Here is a 21767-nt window from a genome sequence, read left to right as displayed (position 1 = left end):
TAGACTTAGAAAAAGCTATTGACAATGTTGACTGGAATACTCTCTTTGAAATTCTAAAGGTGACAGAGGTAAAATACAGGGAGCGAAAGGCTATTTACAATTTGTACAGAAACCAGATGGCTGTTATAAGAGCCGGCCGCGGTGGTAGTGCGGTTCTAGGCGCTGCAGTCCGGAACCGTGGGACTGCTACGGTCGCAGGTTCGAATCCTGCCTCAGGCATGGATGTGTGTGATGTCATTAGGTTAGTTAGGTTTAAGTAGTTCTAAGTTCTAGGGGACTGATGACCTAAGATGTTAAGTCCCATAGTGCTCAGAGCCATTTTGCTGTTATAAGAGTTGAGGGACATGAACGGGAAGCAGTGGTTGAGAAGGGAGTGAGACAGGGTTGTAGCTTATCCCCAATGTTATTCAATCCGTATATTGCGCAAGCGGTAAAGGAAACGAAAGAAAAATTCAGAGTAGGAACTAAAATCCATGGAGAAGAAATAAAGAGTTTGAGGTTCGCCGATGACATTGTAATTCTATCAGAGACAGCAGAGGACCTGGAAGAGCAGCTGAACGTAATGGACAGTGTCTTGAAAGGAGGATATAAGATGAACATCAACAACAGCAAAACGAGGATAATGGAATATAGTCGAATTACTGATGATGGTCGAAGTAGAGAGGATATAAAATGTAGACTGGCAATGGCGAGGAAAGCGTTTCTGAAGAAGAGAAATTTGTTAACATCGAGTATAGATTCAAGTGTCAGGAAGTCGTTTCTGAAAGTAATTGTATGGAGTGTAGCCATGTATGGAAGTGAAACGTGGACGATAAATAGTTTAGACAAGAAGAGAATAGAAGCTTTCGAAATGTGGTGCTACAGAAAAATGCTGAAGATTAGATGGGTAGATCACATAACTAATGAGGAGGTATTGAATAGAATTGCAGAGAAGAGAAATTTGTGGCGCAACTTGATTAGATGAAGGGATCGGTTGGTAGGGCATATTCTGAGGCATCAAGGGATCACCAATTTAGTATTGGAGGGCAGCGTCGAGGGTAAAAATCGTAGAGGGAGACCAAGAGATGAATACACTAAACAGATTCACAAGGATGTAGGCTGCAATAGGTACTGGGAGATGAAGAAGCTTGCACAGGATAGAGTAGCATGGAGAGCTGCATCAAACCGGTCTCAGGACTGAACAACAATATGATGGAATACTTTCGAAAAAAAAAAAATTATTGCCAGGTGTTAGCAAACAAAATTAAAACTAAAGCTATGAGAAATTTTTAAGAAGACTACTTTTTTTACTTCAAACTGTTGGAAAAAAAGAAACGCACAGACATTGAGTAATGGCAGCCACAGCCTAGATATATGATTTTGAAAAGATAACACTGCTTTAGCTGTAAGTCCTTTATTTATTGGCTCGACCAGTATCGGAGCACTTTAGCTGCATCATCAGCTGCGATATATACGAATTTATAGACAAAGACTCATATATGGTAAGAAACCGGAACTAAAATAAAAAGTGTATACTTGATGAACATACAAAATCAAGTCACATTCCGATCGAGAAACGAAAAAGAGATAACCCAGTGTTCATCGTCAACAATTTTTCGCTAACAGTAAGTAGCGCACGTCAAACATAAAGCAACATAGAACTCTCCATATGAAGATAGTAACTTTTCTCGAAAGAACAGATACCATTGATGAACGTGCAGCTTCTCTGGAATAAATGATAATTAATTGAAACCCTCAGTTGCCGACAGGTATTGTTGATATACCTCGATGGGGACAGCTGAAAATGTGTACCCCGACCGGGACTCGAACTCCTGATTACGTGGCAGACGCTCTATCCATCTTTTTTTTTCAATTTGTTCGATATAGTTAGTTGCGTTTGGTTCAAATCGCTCTGAGTACTATGGGACTTAACTTCTAAGGTCATCAGTCCCCTAGAACTTAGAACTAATTAAACCTAACTAGTCTAAGGACATCACACACATCCATGCCCGAGGCAGGATTCGAACCTGCGACCGTAGCGGTCGCGCGATTCCAGACTGTAGCGCCTAGAACCGCTCGGCCACTCCAGCTGGCTCGTTGCGTTTGGTCTGGGCGGACGTCACAAGACATCCGTTCGAGTTGATCGTCGATACCTTCACTCAGTTTTTTTATTTTATTCTTTTATTACCGAGAGCACGCAGCTCTGACCGAACACTCTAAGCTACCGTGCCGGCGTCCATCTGAGCCACAGAGGACACAGATGAATAGCGCGACTGCAATGTCCCTAATAGATATTTGTCCATCCACTCATTACTCGCGTCAACTAAGGTGATATTCCCGTAAGAGTTCGGGCAACCTGTGCGCAACACCTGTCAGCAACTGACGGCTTCAATTAATTATCATTTATTCTAGAGAAGCTGCACGGTCATTAATGGTATCTGTTCTTTCGAGAACAGTTACTATCCTCATACACAGTTAATGGCTACCCGGCCATTCACCTTCGTCTGTGCGAATGCGCACACGTTGCCCGAACTCTTACGGGAATCGTCACCTTAGTTGGCGCGAGTAATGAGTGAATGGGCAAATATCTATTAGGAACATTACGTATGTAGATTGTGAACAGTTGGGAATGTGGGTCTCACGGGAAGCGTGCAGTGGATAAGTCCCTGCAGTCGCGCTATTCACCTGTGTCCTCGGTGGCTCAAATGGATAGAGCGTCTGCCATGTAAGCAGGAGATCCCGGGTTCGAGTCCCAGTCGGGGCACACATTTTCAGCTGTCCCCATCGAGGTATATCAACAACACCTGTCGGCAGCTGAGGGTTTCAATTAATTATCATTTATAGAACGCTCCCGTCAATTCGGACGAAATGTAGTAAGAAGAAATTCCTAATAAGATACTGCCACGCAGGTAAAACACTAATACGAGGGCAGTTCAATAAGTAATGCAACACATTTTTTTTCTGAAACAGGGGTTGGTTTATTCAGCATTGAAATACACCAGGTTATTCCCCAATCTTTTAGCTACACAACACTATTTTTCAACGTAATCTCCATTCAATGCTACGGCCTTACGCCACCTTGAAATGAGGGCCTGTATGCCTGCACGGTACCATTCCACTGGTCGATGTCGGAGCCAGCGTCGTACTGCATCAATAACTTCTTCATCATCCGCGTAGTGCCTCCCACGGATTGCGTCCTTCATTGGGCCAAACATATGGAAATCCGACGGTGCGAGATCGGGGCTGTAGGGTGCATGAGGAAGAACAGTCCACTGAAGTTTTGTGAGCTCCTCTCGGATGCGAAGACTTGTGTGAGGTCTTGTGTTGTCATGAAGAAGGAGAAGTTCGTTCTGATTTTTGTGCCTACGAACACGCTGAAGTCGTTTCTTCAATTTCTGAAGAGTAGCACAATACACTTCAGAGTTGATCGTTTGACCATGGGGAAGGGCAGCGAACAGAATAACCCTTTCAGCGTCCCAGAAGACTGTAACCATGACTTTACCAGCTGAGGGTATGGCTTTAAACTTTTTCCTGGTAGGGGAGTGGGTGTGGCGCCACTCCATTGATTGCCGTTTTGTTTCTGGTTCGAAGTGATGAACCCATGTTTCATCGCCTGTAACAATCTTTGACAAGAAATTGTCACCCTCAGCCACATGACGAGCAAGCAATTCCGCACAGATGGTTCTCCTTTGCTCTTTATGGTGTTCGGTTAGACAACGAGGGACCCAGCGAGAACAAACCTTTGAATATCCCAACTGGTGAACAATTGTGACAGCACTACCAACAGAGATGTCAAGTTGAGCACTGAGTTGTTTGATGGTGATCCGTCGATCATCTCGAACGAGTGTGTTCGCACGCTCCGCCATTGCAGGAGTCACAGCTGTGCACGGCCGGCCCGCACGCGGGAGATCAGACAGTCTTGCTTGACCTTGCGGCGATGATGACACACGCTTTGCCCAACGACTCACCGTGCTTTTGTCCACTGCCAGATCACCGTAGACATTCTGCAAGCGCCTATGAATATCTGAGATGCCCTGGTTTTCCGCCAAAAGAAACTCGATCACTGCCCGTTGTTTGCAACGCACATCCGTTACAGACGCCATTTTAACAGCTCCGTACAGCGCTGCCACCTGTCGGATGTCAATGAAACTATACGAGACGAAGCGGGAATGTTTGAAAATATTCCACAAGAAATTTCCGGTTTTTTCAACCAAAATTGGCCGAGAAAAAAAATGTGTTGCATTACTTATTGACCTGCCCTCGTAAATTCCACTCACCATATGTGAGAGTATCTGGTGAGCTGGAGGGGTCTCCATATACAAAAATAGTGATCGAAGCACGGACCGTATATGATCATCCGCGGGATAATGTGAAAGTTCAGTAGCTAACGTATCCTCAGTTGCCTCAAATGGGTTGAAAAACACGCACGCGACCGCATCCGCCAGTCTGAGAGAAAGGGGGCGTGGTCGATCAGCGCATGCTGGGCAGTGCCCAGAAGGCAGAGGCGAGGATGTGGTTGTCTGCTTTGCCTACAGGCGAAAGAATTCGTCACATGTGGATGGTGACAGCATGAGGCCGCCTAATGAGCACTTTAAAACACCATTCATAATAGAAAGTGCACGATGCAACATAACTGTACAGGAGTTAAGCATACGGAATTAAAGGACGCATGAGTACAAAAAAGATGAGCCCACGCTCAACCTCGAACCTCGTAACTTTAGCATAATTAATTTAGATGCTGTAGAGTGCTAAAGATGTACAAGTTATTGCAAATTAAGAAAATGAAGAACTTAAATTTTGTTAACTGCACAAAGCTCGGTGATAGCTCAAAAGAAGCGTAATTCAGGGTGGAATATTGATCTAGAGTCAAGAGTTGGTAATAAATATATATTTTGTATCATCCATTTTTCGTATTTTGTGAGTTATTTTTCGTAAAAATAAATATCGTAAACGTTAAAAGTACGAAACCCAAGGCAGCATGAGAAAGCAGATCTAAAGACGAGTTGATTGAGTCGGCACAACCTATGTTGCACCTCAATTTGACTCGAAAAAATCGGCGTTGAGCAGTATTAAGGAAGGAGATCGCAATTACGATCACCCGGAATATCAACAAAATGTAGTTCCTGCTCTCAATAACTCCCACCATGTAACAGCTGCTGGTTTACCCTTTCGCCACATCTGAGAACATAGAAACTTTATACTATTTTTAAGCAACCTGTCTATTCGAAGACATTCATATTGCAAAGAACGATTTAAATTATGAAGGCCTGTGAGGCTAATAACAGTTTCAAACTACAGGGTGATTCAAAAAGAATACCACAACTTTAAAAATGTGTATTTAATGAAAGAAACATAATATAACCTTCTGTTATACATCATTACAAAGAGTATTTAAAAAAGGTTTTTTTTCACTCAAAAACAAGTTCAGAGATGTTCAATATGGCCCCCTCCAGACACACGAGCAATATCAACCCGATACTCCAACTCGTTTCACACTCTCTGTAGCATATCAGGCGTAACAGTTTGGATAGCTGCTGTTATTTCTCGTTTCAAATCATCAATGGTGGCTGGGAGAGGTGGCCGAAACACCATATCCTTAACATACCCCCATAAGGAAAACTCGCAGGGGGTAAGATCAGGGCTTCTTGGAGGCCAGTGATGAAGTGCTCTGTCACGGGCTGCCTGGCGGCCGATCCATCGCCTCGGGTAGTTGACGTTCAGGTAGTTACGGACAGATAAGTGCCAATGTGGTGGCGCTCCATCCTACTGAAATATGAATTGTTGTGCTTCTTGTTCGAGCTGAGGGAACAGCCAATTCTCTAACGTGCTACATTTTCATCACTCGTTCTCGGCCGTCCAGAACTTTTCCCTTTGCACAAACACCCATTCTCTGTAAACTGTTTATACCAACGTTGAAATCACCACCTATCAGGAGGTTTAACACCATACTTCGTTCGAAATGCACGCTGAACAACTGTCGTCGATTCACTTCTGCCGTACTCAATAACACAAAAAGCTTTCTGTTGAGCGGTCGTCATCTTAGCATCAACTGACGCTGACGCCTAGTCAACAGCGCCTCAAACGAACAAATGTACAACTAAATGAAAATTTATAGCTCCCTTAATTCGCCGACAGATAGTGCTTAGCTCTGCCTTTTGTCGTTGCAGAGTTTTAAATTCCTAAAGTTTTGGTATTCTTTTTGAATCACCCTGTATTTCGCACAGGCAGATTAAAGCTGCATCATCTGCCATTTATAACACCTACATAAACTAAAAAACTTGTAAATGTTGAAGCAAAACATAATTTCTATGGCATTCTTATACTGAAGCATCAAAGAAACTGGAATAGCCATGCGTATTCATACACATAGAGTGTACGAATAAACAGACAGAAAGGGCGCTGCGGTCGGCAGCGCCTATATAAGACAATACGGGTCTGGCGCAGTTGTTAGATCGGTTACTGCTCCTGCAATGCCAGGTTATCAAGATTTAAGTGAGTCTTAACGTGGCGTTTGGCGTTATAGTCGGCGCACGAGCGATGGGACACACCATCTCCGAGACAGCGATGAAGTGGGGACTTTCCCGTACGACCATTCCACGAGCTTGCCGTATAATATTAGGAATCCGGCAAAACATCAAACCTCCAACGACTCTGTTGCCGGAAAAATATCCTGCAAGAACGGGACCAACAACGACCGAAGAGAATCGTTCAACGTGACAAAAGTGCAAGCCTTCCGCAAATTGTTGCAAATTTCAATGCTGGGCCATCAACAACTGTCAGTGTGCGAACCAGTCAACGAAACATCATCGATATGGGCTTTCGGAGCCGAAGGTCCACTCGTTTACCCTCGATGACTGCACGACCGAAAGCTTTACAAGTCGCCTGGCCCCATCAACACCGACAATGGACTGTTGATTACTGGAAACATGTTTCCTGGTCAGACGTGTTCTGCTTCAAATTATATACGAGCGGATGGACGTGTGCAGGTATGAGGGCAACCTCACGAATCCAGGGACCCTGCATGTCAGCAGAGGACTGCTCAAGCCGGTGAAGGCTCTGTAATGGTGTGGGGCGTGTGCAGCTGGAGTGATATGGCGCCCCTGATACGTCTAGATACGACTCTGAGAGGTGACACATACGTTAGCATCCTGTCTGATCACCTGTATCCATTCATGTACATTGTGCGTTCCGACGTACTTGGGCAATTCCGGCAGGAGTGGCCGTGTGGTTCTAGGCGCTACAGTCTGGAACCGAGCGACCGCTACGGTCGCAGGTTCGAATCCTGCCTCGGGCATACATGTGTGTGATGTCCTTAGGTTAGTTAGGTTTAATTAGTTCTAAGTTCTAGGCGACTGATGACCTCAGAAGTTAAGTCGCATAGTGCTCAGAGCCATTTGAACCATTTTGAACTTGGGCAATTCCAGCAGGACAATGCGAAACCCCAAACGTCAAGAATTCCTACAGAGTGGCCCCAGGGACACTTTTCTGAGTTTAAACACTTGCGCTGACCACCAAACTCCCCAGACATGAACATTATTGAGCATATCTGGGATGCCTTGCAAAGTGCTGTTCGCAAGAGATCTCCACCCCATGGTTCTCTTACGGATGAATGGACAGCTCTGCAGGATTCATGGTCTCAGTTGCCTCCAGCACTACTTCAGACACTCAAAATGGCTCTGAGCACTATGGGACTCAACTGCTGAGGTCATTAGTCCCCTAGAACTTAGAACTAGTTAAACCTAAGGACATCACAAACATCCATGCCCGAGGCAGGATTCGAACCTGCGACCGTAGCGGTCTTGCGGTTCCAGACTGCAGCGCCTTTAACCGCACGGCCACTTCGGCCGGCGACTTCAGACACTAGTCGAGTCCATGCAACGTCCTGCTGGACCACTTTCGCGTCCTCGCAGGGACCCTACACGATTTTAGGCAGATGTACCAGTTTCTTTGGCTCTTCAGCATTCATCTAAGGTCGGTTCAGACGGTTCAAATGGCTCTGAGCACTATGGGACTTAACATGTGAGCTCATCAGTCCCCTAGAACTTAGAGCTACTTGAGTCTAATTAAGTTAAGGCCATCATACGCATCCATGCCCGAGGCAGGATTAGAACCCGCGACCGTAGCGGACGTGCGGTTACAGAAGGTAGCGCTTAGAACCGCTTGGCCACAACGGCCGGCCACCTAAGGTCGCAGTTGGCCACAACCGCCGAGCTCTGGTTACCTAAAATTCTGAGCCGGCTCCATGGAGCGTGTGGTGCTAACAGCAGGAGAGTCCCTTTTGCCGAAATATCTATCGCCATAGTTAGGAATCACCACAAGTTTACTTTTAGGTTCTGGTAATTTACTAAAACGCTGAGACATGGCTCAATACCAGCCTGAAAAATTGAAATGTGCGTTGGGTGTCGTGGGCCGGGAGTCCCCCATTCGGGGAAGTTCGACCGCCGAGGGCAAGTACTTATTGCATTCGACGCCACATTGGGCGACTTGAGCGTCGTAGATGGGGATAAAATGATGATGAGGACAACACAACACACAGTCCGTGATCGGAGAAAATCTCCTGCCCCAACTGGGAATCGAACCCGGGCGCCTTGGCGTGGACCAAGCGAAGTGCCGCAGTGGTTCGCACACTGGACTCGCATTCGGGAGGACGATGGTTCGATCTCGCGTCCGGTTTTCCGTGATTTCCCTAAATCGCTCCAGGCAAATGCCGGGATGGTTCCTTTGAAAGGGCACGGCCGACTTCCTTCCTCGTCCTTCCCTAATCCGATGAGACCGATGACCTCGCAGTTTGGTCTCTTCCCCCAAACAACCCAACCCAACCAACCTCGGCGCGGCATTCCACCGCGCTGACCACTCAGCTAACGGGGCGGACGATGCCAGCCTAAAAGTCGGGAAAGAGGGAAGCCAGGCAGCTGCGTGAGCTCACCTGCGTGGTGCTGAGGAGGCCGCGGTTGAGCAGCCAGTCGGCGACGTGGCCCGCCCCTTGCATGCTGGCGGCCACCACCAGGTAGGGCAGCGCGGACAGCAGGCCCGCCTGCTCCAGGTCGAAGTCCATCGTGTCTGGAACACAGCACACAGGCGCCAGTGTGTGAGTACAGCCTCTCGTTCACGCGCAGGCTCTGCTTGCTCATATTGCACACTTCAGTAGGAGTACACTGCTGGCCATTAAAATTGCTACACCACGAAAATGACGTGCTACAGACGCGAAATTTAACAGACAGGAAGAAGATGCTGTGATATGCAAATGATTAGCTTTTCAGAGCATTCGCACAAGGTTGGCGCCGGTGGCGACACCTACAACGTGCTGACATGAGGAAAGTTTCAAACCGATTTCTCATATTCAAACAGCAGTTGAGCGGCGTTGCCTGATGAAACACTGTATAAGGAGGCGAAATGCGTACCATCACGTTTCCGACTTTGATAAAGGTCGGATTGTAACCTATCGTGATTGTGGTTTATCGTATCGCGACATTGCTGCTCGCGTTGGTCGACATCCAATGACTGTTAGCAGAATATGGAATCGGTGGGTTCAGGAGGGTAATACGGAACGCCGTGCTGGATCCCAACGGCCTCGTTTCACTAGCAGTCCAGATGACAGGCATCTTATCCGCATGGCTGTAATGGGTCACGCAGTCTCGTCTCGATCTCTGAATCAACAGATGGGGACGTTTGCAAGACAACAACCATCTGCACGGACAGTTCGACGACGTTTGCAGCAACATCGACTATCAGCTCGGAGATCGTGCCTGCGGTTACCCTTGACGCTGCATCACAGACAGGAGCGCCTGCTATGGTGTACTCAACGACAAACCTGGGTCCACGAATGGCCAAACGTAATTTTTTCGGATGAATCCAGGTTCTGTTACAGCATGATGATGGTCGCATCTGTGTTTGGCGACATCGCGGTGAACGCACATTGGAAGCGTGTCTTCGTCATTGCCATACTTGCGTATCACCCGGCGTGATGGTATGGGGTACCATTGGTTACACGTTTCGGTCACCTCTTCTTCGCATTGACGGCACTTTGAACAGTGGACGTTACATTTCAGATGTGTTACGACCCGTGGCACTACCCTTCATTCGATCCCTGCGAAATCCTACATTTCAGCAGGATAATGCACGACCGCATGTTGCAGGTCCTGTATGGGCCTTTCTCGATGCAGGAAATGTTCGACTGCTGCCCTGACCAGCACATTCTCCAGATCTCTCACCAACTGAAAACGTCTGGTCGATGGTGGCCGAGCTCTGTTTGACTCAATGCCCAGGCGCATCAAGGCCGTTATTACGGTCAGAGGTGGTTGTTTTCGGTACTGATTTCTCAGGATCTATGCACCCAAATTGCGTGAAAATGTAATCACAAGTCAGTTCTAGTATAATATATCTGTCCAATGAATACCAGTTTATCATCTGTATTTCTTCTTGGTGTAGCAATTTTAATGGCCAGTAGTGTATTTTTCCTAGCTACATACCTGTCAGCTACGCTGTCTGACAGGAAAAGTGAAGCAATCAGAAGATATTGTCGGATGTCAGTATAACTTCGCACACGGACACACCACCGACGAGAATTCATTTTCAGTCATCTGACTCGATTGGTGCGGCCCATCACAAATTCCTCTCTTGTGTGAACCTCTAGCACTTGCTTCCTATGTCCTCAGTTATTTTTTGGATGTGTTCCAATCTCTGTCTTCCCCTACGGGTTTTATCCTTTACGGTTCCCTCGAGTACTACGGATGTTATTCCTCGATGTCTTAACACATGTCCCATCATCTGTTTCTTCTCCTTGTCAGTGTTTTCCACAAGTTCCTTTCTTCGCCTATTCTGTGGAGAACCTCCTCATTCCTTTTCAGTTCACCCGATTTTCTACTTTCTTCTGTAACTCGACAGGTCAAACATTTCGATTATCTTTTGTTCCGGTTTTCCCACTGTCCATTATTCGCTACGCTATATCGCTGTGCTCCAAACGTACATTCTCAGAAATTTTTCAACAAATTAAGGCCTATGTTGATGATGGTAGTAGACTTCTCTTCGCCAGGAATGCCCTTTTTGTCAGTGCTAGTCTGCTTTTGATGTCCTACTTGCTTCGTCCGTTATGCGTTATTTTACTGCCTAAGTAGGAGAATACCTGAACTTCACCTACTTCGTGATCACCAATCCTGACGTTAAATTTCTCGCTGTTCTCGTGTCTGCTTCTTCTCATTACTGTCGTCTTCCTTCGATTTACTCCCAAATCATGTTCTGCATTAGACTTCATTTCATTCAACAGATCTCAGAATTCTTCTTCACTTTCACTGAGGATAGCGATGTCATCCGTGAGTCTTATCACATCCTTTCACCCTGAATTTCTTTCCCACTCTTGGACCTTTCTTTTACGAGGTGTGTATTTTAAGTAAGTACCGTTTTGAAATTAAAAAAAGACTTGCTAAGATATCTCAATAATTTTATTTTTACATGAAAGCCTGTACGTTAATCTACTTTTCTACATAATTTCCGTCAATATTGAGGTACTTGTCATAATGTTGTACCAGTTTTTGAATACCCTCCCCATTGAAGTCTGCCGCCTGGCTTGCTAACCACTGCATCACCACTGTTTTGACTTCGTCATCGTCTTGAAGACGCTGACCGCCAAGGTGTTTCTTCAAGTGCAGGAACAAATGGTAGTCACTGGGCGCAAGATCGAGACTGTACGGAGGATGATCTAGAGTTTCCCATCGAAAAGATGTGATGAGATCTTTGGTCTGATTCGTCACATGCGGACGGGCATTGCCTTGCAGCAAAACGATGCCCTTGCTCAACTTGCCACGTCTTTTGTTCTGAATTGAACGGCGCAGATTGTGCAATGTCTTACGGTAAGTTCTGCATTGATTGTCTCATTATGAGGCAGAAATTCCAGAAGAAACACTCTTTTTCTGTCCCAAAAAACTGTGCACATGATTTTCCGGGCAGAAATTGTTTGCTTAAACTTCACTTTCCTTTGTGAATCTGAATGCCGCCACTCCATGGACTGTTGCTTTGATTCTGATGTGACGTAGGCCACTCATGTTTCATCGCCCGTAACAATTTGGCTCAAGCAATCATCACTGTCGTTCACGATGACGAAGTCAAAACAGTGGTGATGCAGTGGTTAACAAGTCAGGCGGCAGACTTCTATGGGGAGGGTATTCAAAACTGGTACAACGTTTTGACAAGTGCCTCAATATTGCTGGAAATTATGTAGAAAAGTAGGTTAAGGTACAGGCTTTCATGTAAAAATAAAATTATTGAGATATATTAGCACGTCTTTTTTTTTAATATCAAAACGGTACTTACTTAAAAAACACGCCTCGTAAATCAGTCATTGCTTCTTCTATGTATAGAGCGAACACTAGGGGCAAAAGACTACATCCGTGTCTTGCACCCTTTTTAATCCGAGTATTTCGTTCTTGGTCTCTCAGTCTTATAGTTACCTCTTGGCTCTTGTACGTATTAGGTATCATCCACCTTTCCCTGTAGCTTAGCACTATTTTTCTCAAAATTTCGAACATCTTGCGCCATTTCACATTGTCGAACGCTTTTTCTAGATCGACAGATCCTATGAGCGCATCATGATTTTTCTTCGGTTTGCTTCCATTATCAAGGGCAACGTCAGAACTGCCTTTATGGTGTCTTTACCTTTCTTAAAGCAGGCTGATTGTCAAGCAACAGATCCTCAATTTTCTTTTCCATTCTCCTGTATATTATTCTTGTCAGCTGCTTGGATGCGTGAGATGTTTAGGTGATTGTGTGATAGTTTTCGCACCTATTTGCCCTTGCTACCTGCGGAATTTTGTGGATAATATTTTTTCAAAAGTCGCATGGTACATCGCTAGTGTCACTGATTTTCCGCACCATCTTGAATAGACGTTTGGTTTCCTCTTCCCGCAGTTATTTCAGAAATTCCGATGGAATGTTATCAGCCCTTCTGCTTTATTCATCTCAACACTCCCAGTCCTCTTTTAAATTCTAATATGCTCTTTTAAATTCTAATATTAGATCCCCTATGTCTTCCTTATCGACTCAAACTTCTTCTTCTATAAAATCATCAGACAAGTCCCCCCCCCCTCCCCCCATAGAGGCCTTTATTGCACCCTTTCCAACTATCCGCTCTTTTTTCTGCGTTTGACAGTGAAATTGTCGCTGAGTTCTTAATATTTAGACCCTTATTTTAATTTCACCGAAGTTTGTTTAGACTTTTCTATATGCTGAATCAGTCCCTCCGACCATCATTTCTTTCTCGATTTCTTCACTTTTTTTTGCAGCCATTTCGATTTGGCTGCCCCACGCTCCCTATTTATTTGACTTCTAAGTGATTTATATGATGCTTTCCGCCTTTCCCTGAACATTTTTGTACTTCGTCCTCTCGTCGATCAGCTAAAATATTTCTTCCGTTAGCCAAGGTTTTTCGGAGTGACCTTCTTATACATATCTATGTTTGATTGTTCTACATCATTGCCCTTTTGTAGAAATGTCCACTCCTCTTCATGTGAACTGCGTATTGTGATAGTCCGTATTGTAATATCCACATCTTTGAAGAACTTCAAACGCGTGCCCTCATGCCTCAGTACTTCAGTATAACCACTCCCTTCTACACTGATTGTTTCGTACGATTCGCCTGAATTTCACTCTAAATAATTACTAAATTATGATCTGAGTCTGTATCTTCTCCTGGGCATGCTACTAAATCCAATAACTGATTTCGGAACCTCTGTCTGACCATAGTGTAATGCGGCTGGTTTCTTCATGTATCCTCGAGTTTTTTTCAGGTATGCCTCCTTCCCTTATGTCTCTCGACCAGAGTATTCATTACTACCATCTCAAATTTATTGCAGAATTCAAGCAGTCTTTCTCTTCTCTCATTCCTACAGCCTAGCCCGTATCCTTCCACAATCCTTTCTTCTACTCCTTCCCCCACAACCGCCTTCCAATCTCCCATGATTCGTAAATTTTCATTTCCTCTTACATGCTGAACTATACGTTCAATATCGTCATACACTTCCTCTGTCTTTTCATCTTCTACTTGCGAGGTCGACATGTATAACTGGACTATCGTTGCCGCCGTTGGTTCGCTGTCGAATCTGACGAGAACAACCCTACCACTGAACTGTTCATAGCAGCTCATTCTCTGTTATATTTTACTGTTCATAATGAATCCTGCTGCCGTTGCACTATTTTCTGCCGCTGTTGATATTACTCTATATTCGTCTGATCAGAAATCCCTATCTCCTTTCCATTTCACTTCACTGACCCCCACTGTATCTAGATTGACCCTATGCAAGATCCTTTTCACATTTTCTAACTTTCCTACTACGTTCAAACTCCACACGTTCCATGCTCCGACTCGGACAATGTTATTCCTTCGTTGGTTATTCCACCTTTTTTGTCACGGTCACCTTCCTCTTGGGAGTCCCCTTCCCGGAGATCCGAATGGGAAACTAATCTGGAATCTTTTGCCAAAGGACGCTTTTTCAATTATTGACCACATGTCCTGTGGATTCAAATTACATGCCTTTAGTGCAGTGGTTTTCATTGCCTTCTGCATCCTCACACCGTTAATCATTGCTAATTCTCCCGCCTCTGCGGAATGAGGGTGACTTTTTATGCCGTAAGTCTTTGGTCCCCACTATCACTGATATTTATTCAAATTTTAAGCAGTAGCTGAGTTTGGACCCAGGACCCGTGATGTTTTTGATTGCTAATCAAAGACGTTACACTTAGATCACGAGCCTAGGGATAGTGCCTTCCATGCGGAAGTATCACAGCACCTTTTTTTCAACAGGACAATGACCGTCTACACAGGGCACGTGTCTCTATGAACTGTCCTCGATAGACCAGCTCGGACCTCGGCTCTGTCCCAGGACATATGAAGGACCAGTCACAACACTTCCGGCCCAGCTTGCCGCAGGAGAGGACACATCGGGTTCTGACACTCTTTCCAACTGAATCAGTGCATGCATCCATGCTAGAGGAGGTGCAACGTCATACCGATAAGTGGGTACATACTGCCAATTTCTTTGTACGTTTTAACCGATTTTGAATTCACTGACATAACGTCACAATTTCTGTCACAAAATGAAGTTTTATTTTGTGTTCTCTTCCCCTTCTAGATACTTCACTTTTTGTCAGGCAGTGTAGCTGAACTGGAAAAATTAAAAAAAAAATTCTAATATTGGCTACGATTAACCGAAACATGCCATACAGACACTTTTTTTGTCCTAGAGTTCAACAATGACATGGGATCATGAGGAAAAACCAAAGAAGAAGTCAGGAGCAGCAGGGTCTCAAGCGAGAAAACAAGGTCATAGCAAACAAATGAAGCAACATGGGCACAAAGGAAGACCCGCCAACGCTTCTAATTACTTTGCTCAATCCGAAATAGGATCGCTCAGATGAAAAATAAATTACCATCAACATCTCATTATGACTTTAGATCTGTTGCAAAAAGCACATTTCATTTACTGATGGTCTATCCACCTTGGGTCCTGTCCTAGAATTTCATTATTTAGAATATGAATGCTGAATGATTGGTGTATATCTTCCTCACATTTATGTTTCTCTTTGCTGTACCTAAGGCGTAGATGCTACATGATCCAGCTCCATACACACTACAGATTACGTCGTAACATTGCCAAGTTTCATCATATCTTAGATTCCTACCTTCTTTTGCGAGGTTGTGCTGTTTGTACTACATATATTATTAAATTTATGGATTTTTTTGCTTACTGTCAAATAGCTCAAAGTATCACGGGGTGCAAACAAGGAAGGTAAATCCATATATCAGCTTGATTAATGTTTTGTTACTAACACCAAATTAGCAGCAGACTTAGAGTGATCCATAGAATATCGCAGGATCTCTTAATCCACAAGATTTCATGTGTGCTTCTCCATTATTTCCTGAATTTCAAAAAGAGCTAGTTGAAATGCATTACAGCAGTGAAGAAACTTTATCTACAAGTCTGTAAGTGTAATGCATGACTTAAACGATCGAGTAATGAATTTAGGATGTTTCACATCCTATGATAAACTTGAACATTTGAGAAATCATTCAAATAAATTGCAACTTATATATATATTACTACAAAGATATCACTTATTAACAAAACCAGAAAGGACACGCAAACGAAATTTTATAAACTGATGGCAGCACCTGTGCCAGAGGATGGTTGCGAGGGCTGTGGTGTGAAAGCAGACGAGAGCTATTGAAACAGCGGAGTCTAATTTCCTAAGCGGAACGGTTGGATAGTTATTAAGAGGGAAAATTAGAAAAGAAAACACGTGAACGGGATTATGACAAAACAGAAGAATAAACAGCAAGCGATGCGGATAGTTTTTGAAAATAGAGTACAAAGACCTGTGAACAAAACCGACTGGTGGGAGAGATGTTGGACGCCCGAGGAAGAAATGGGAAGTTTGAGCATCAGATTTCTGTTTCATAAGAGCGTCCGCATGCCCCATGGTGGACTTGGTGTGACAATGGTGAGTTTAAGTGTAGACGAATGTTTGTTTGACATTAAACAACAAAATAATGTTGTAAATAATTACTACCATATGAAATACTCTGTTCTGGCCGAATTATTATCACAAAGTAATGTGTTGATAATAACCTTAGGTCTGCTTCAAAATTTTAACAGATACTTTCTGAAAACGAAACAAGCTTGGGTTGGAATCAATTATTATGTAAAAATGTAAATTATTACATACTAATTTCGATGATAACTCATCACGTTATATGGTAATATACAATCGTAGCCCATTTTAATGAACACGGCTGATTAAAAATGCTAGTAGATTTTGGGTGAAACCGGTGAGGCTATGTAAGTGTGAATAGTGTTAATTAATCGAAAGGAATAATATATAGTGACTTCACCTTACCTTTCATGAAAATAGGCAGCTGGGTGAGAAGCGTGTAGAACCCCCAGTTCTCAGTGAAGTTGGCAACGATGATGGCCCAGACAGGCATCGAAGTCAGGAAGCGACCCCAAGGATAAGGCCCAACCTGGGGAGAAACTTCGCATCTCATGTATCGGTTTATAGCAGGAATTAAGATAGGTGACATTCCTACACTTCTGTGGAGAACACCACTTGGCAAGTAACTCTTTGCAATTAGTCCAGTTCTGACAAGGACAGGATTCACTACGTGCAATGAAAGAATGACGGACAGAACTTGAATTTATTGTATCGTCTTCAGATTTTCTCATAGACAGCGTCCATTAATTGTTTCATAATTAAATCAAAGAAAAATTGCCTATAATGAAAGAATTTTATTATTGTTCTGTAAATTCAAAGAGAAATATGTATCAGTTTATGTAAGGTGTCTCTTTGGAACGAATAGGCAAGTACTGCAGGTGTTTTCAAAACTCCTTCGTTCAGCGTGGCAGTAATGCGACTGTCTTGGCGTTCTTAAGATGTGGCGTTACTTCTTTTAAAATTTCTTTTTTGTTGTAGTTAAAACAATGAAAGCTCTGAAACTGCCCGAATTGTTTGTTTATAGTGAGAGTTTCGAAGGTATTCTGAAAAAAATTGTAATTTCAATCACGGTTTTCGGTTTTCGTTGGTTGCTTTTTTACAATATTCGTAAATACCTATTCAACAACATTGCTTCGAATAACTTGGCTCAAATTTTAGTAATCAGTCGCAATCAGAAAATACAATTGGTTTTGAGAATATCGTCGTGGTCGTGCTTCTGCCAACAATGAATTTCGTGAAGGTGGACTCGACACTAAATCGGTTGTTTTCAAAAATTTTCTATTCTGTGAGCAACACGACTGGTGAAGACCAGCATGTAATGTACTGCGAGATAGAGGTACTCCTAGTCACACTGAAGACTAAAGCACATTTCCTCACAAAAAAAAGGGAATCACCCACATGGAGAGGAGGAAACAAAATGAAACTCCACTGTTTGAGAGAGTGTGTGATGTTATTTCAGTGATTATACACTGAAGAGCCAAAGAAACTGGTACATGTACCTAATATCGTATAGGGGCCCCCTCGAACATGCAAAAGGGCGGCAGGACGACGTGGCATGGACTCGACTAATATCTGAAGTAGTGCTCGAGGGAACTGACGCCATGAATCCTGCGGGGCTGTCCATAAACCGGTAAGAGTACGAGGGAGTGGAGGCCTATTCTGAACACCACGTTGCAAGGCATCCCAGATATGCTCAATAATGTTCATGTCTGGGGAATTTAGTGGACAGCGGAAGTTTTTAAACTCAGACGAGTGTCTCTGGAGCCACCCTGTAGCAATTCTGGGCCTGTGGAGTGTCGCATTGTCCTGCTGGAATTGCCCAAGTCCGTCGGAGTGCACAATGGACATGAATGGATGCGGGTCATCAGACAGGATGCTTACGTATGTGTCACCTCCCAGAGCCGTAACTAGACGTATCAGGGGTCCCATATCACTCCAACTGCACACGTCCGACATCAATACAGAGCCTTCACAAGTTTGAACAGTTCCCTGCTGACGTGCAGAGTCCATGGATTCATGAGGTTGTGTATACCTGTGCACGTCCATCCGCTCGATACAATTTGAAACGAGACTCTTCCGACCAGGCAACATGTTTCCAGTCATCAACAGTCCAGTGTCTGTGTTGACGGGTCCAGGCGAGGCGTAAAGCTTCGTGTCGTGCAGTCATCAAGGGTACACTAGTGGGCCTCTGGCTCCGAAAGCCCATATCGATGATGTTTCGTTGAAGGGTTGGCGCGTTGACCCTTGTTGATGGCCCAGCATTTAAATCTGCAGCAATTTGCGGAAGGCTTGCACTTCTGTCACGTTGAACGATTCTCTTCAGTCGCTGGCCGGGTGGCCGAGCGGTTCTAGGCGCTTCAGTCTGAAACCGAGCGACCGCTACGGTCGCAGGTTCGAATCCTCCCTTGGGCATGGATGTGTGTGATGTCCTTAGGTGAGCTAGGTTTACGTAGTTCTAAGTTCTAGGGAACTGATGACCTCAGATGTTAAGTCCCATAGTGCTCAGAGCCATTTTCTCTTCAGTCGTCGTTGGTCCCGTTCTAGCAGGAACTCTTTCTGGCCGCAGCGATGTCGGAGGTTGATGTTTTTCGAGATTTCTGATAAATGAAATGATCATATGTCATTTATTGACCGGGATATACACTTCGGGGTTCGGCCGCCGTATTGCAAGTCTATTTAGTTGACGCCACTTCGGCGACTTCCGTGTCAATGATGATGAAGGACACGCAACACCCAGTCCGCTGCCGGGAATCGAAGCTGGGCCCCCTTGGTTGGTAGGTGGTAACGCTACCGCTCCGCTACTAAGGCGGACACAGGATTTCTGATATTCACGGTGGACTCGTGAAATGGTCGTACTGGAAAATCCCCACTTCATCGCAACCTCAGAGATGCTGTGTTTCATCGCTCGTACGCCTACTATAACACCAAGTTCAAACTCACTCAAATCTTGATAACGCGTCAGTGTAGCAGCAGTAAGCGATCTAACAACTGCGCCAGGCACTTGTTGTCTTATATGGGCGTTGGCGACCGCAGCGCCGTATTCTGCCAGTTTACATACCTCTGTGTTTGTATACGCATGCTTATATCAGTTTCTTTCAGTCTGAAATCAGCCCAGTTATCGGTGTGACATTGCACCCCGTCTAACCTGGTGGCATGCACTTATTCGGGTGGGAAGAGCTGGCCCGCAAGTCTTATAACCTGTATACTGGCCATAAGACGGAGTTGACGTTGAAGCTGTCCCGCATATGTTCTATCGGCGATAGATCTGGAGATGTTTCTGGCCACGGTAGTACCTCAAGATGGAGCAGGGACGCCCCATGTGTGAACGAGCCTTTTCCTATTGAAAGTGTTCACGTGAGAGGTAACACCGGAGGACGCAGGATATCCATGAAGTACAATCATGCCGTCAGAGTCCCGTAAATCAGTACCAGCCGTGACCTCAAGTCACACAGACGATTCCCGACACCAAGACGCCAGGAGTACCCGTGCCTCTACAAAACACTGAAAGCATGAAACTTCTCCCCTGGTCGCTGTCATATCATCCGCGATTCATCGCTGAACACAATGCGACGCCATTCATCAGCAGTCCTTGGTTCCCATTCGTGGAATCACTCGAAATGCAGCTGTTTGTACTGTGGAGTGTAGGCCCTTCTACAGCCTATGCGTTGGACCGTAATTCCCTAGTCCGACTGATGTTAGTCTCCGCCCAACTATATGGGATGACACAGAATATTGCAGGGTTCAAATGGCTCTGAGCACTATGGGACTCAACTGCTGAGGTCATTAGTCCCCTAGAACTTAGAACTAGTTAAACCTAACTAACCTAAGGACATCACAAACATCCATGCCCGAGGCAGGATTCGAACCTGCGACCGTAGCGGTCTTGCGGTTCCAGACTGCAGCGCCTTTAACCGCACGGCCACTTCGGCCGGCCACGGAGGCACCAATATTGCAGGGAGCTATTACTTGTTCTCGGAAAGCCTGCGCAGATATCAGGTGGTTATGAAATGTTTGGTGGACAATACGGTGGTCCTCGCCTGGGGCGATCAGACGTTGATGACAAGTATGCCCTACGACACATACAAGTACACTCCTGGAAATTGAAATAAGAACACCGTGAATTCATTGTCCCAGGAAGGGGAAACTTTACTGACACATTCCTGGGGTCAGATACATCACATGATCACACTGACAGAACCACAGGCACATAGACACAGGCAACAGAGCATGCACAATGTCGGCACTAGTACAGTGTATATCCACCTTTCGCAGCAATGCAGGCTGCTATTCTGCCATGGAGACGATCGTAGAGATGCTGGATGTAGTCCTGTGGAACGGCTTGCCATGCCATTTCCACCTGGCGCCTCAGTTGGACCAGCGTTCGTGCTGGACGTGCAGACCGCGTGAGACGACGCTTCATCCAGTCCCAAACATGCTCAATGGGGGACAGATCCGGAGATCTTGCTGGCCAGGGTAGTTGAATTACACCTTCTAGAGCACGTTGAATGGCACGGGATACATGCGGACGTGCATTGTCCTGTTGGAACAGCAAGTTCCCTTGCCGGTCTAGGAATGGTAGAACGATGGGTTCGATGACGGTTTGGATGTACCGTGCACTATTCAGTGTCCCCACGACGATCACCAGTGGCGTACGGCCAGTGTAGGAGATCGCTCCCCACACCATGATGCCGGGTGTTGGCCCTGTGTGCCTCGGTCGTATGCAGTCCTGATTGTGGCGCTCACCTGCACGGCGCCAAACACGCATACGACCATCATTGGCACCAAGGCAGAAGCGACTCTCATCGCTGAGACGACACGTCTCCATTCGTCCCTCCATTCACGCTCTCGCGACACCACTGGAGGCGGGCTGCACGATGTTGGGGCGTGAGCGGAAGACCGCCTAACGGTGTGCGGGACCGTAGCCCAGCTTCATGGAGACGGTTGCGAATGGTCCTCGCCGATACCCCAGGAGCAACAGTGTCCCTAATTTGCTGGGAAGTGGCGGTGCGGTCCCCTACGGCACTGCGTAGGATCCTACGGTCTTGGCGTGCATCCGTGCGTCGCTGCGGTCCGGTCCCAGGTCGACGGGCACGTGCACCTTCCGCCGACCACTGGCGACAACATCGATGTACTGTGGAGACCTCACGCCCCACGTGTTGAGCAATTCGGCGGTACGTCCACCCGGCCTCCCGCATGCCCACTATACGCCCTCGCTCAAAGTCCGTCAACTGCACATACGGTTCACGTCCACGCTGTCGCGGCATGCTACCAGTGTTAAAGACTGCGATGGAGCTCCGTATGCCACGGCA

General features: G+C 45.5%; 1 protein-coding gene across 4 annotated transcripts in view; it reads right to left on the bottom strand.

The window, feature by feature from the left end:
- Positions 1–21767, bottom strand: part of LOC126263127 (vesicular glutamate transporter 1-like) — a 142735-nt gene that overhangs the window by 28960 nt on the left and 92008 nt on the right. For all 4 annotated transcript variants that reach the window (XM_049960145.1, XM_049960147.1, XM_049960146.1 and 1 more), the window contains exons 7-8: positions 16864–16987; positions 8906–9039 (exon numbers count right to left, since the gene is read on the bottom strand). In XM_049960145.1, the coding sequence (XP_049816102.1) occupies positions 8906–9039; positions 16864–16987 (258 nt within the window). The remainder of the gene's footprint in view (positions 1–8905; positions 9040–16863; positions 16988–21767) is intronic.

Source organism: Schistocerca nitens, chromosome 6 (genome assembly GCF_023898315.1).
Source record: "Schistocerca nitens isolate TAMUIC-IGC-003100 chromosome 6, iqSchNite1.1, whole genome shotgun sequence".
Classification (NCBI taxonomy): domain Eukaryota; kingdom Metazoa; phylum Arthropoda; class Insecta; order Orthoptera; family Acrididae; genus Schistocerca; species Schistocerca nitens.
This window is presented reverse-complemented; position numbering and strand designations above follow the sequence as displayed.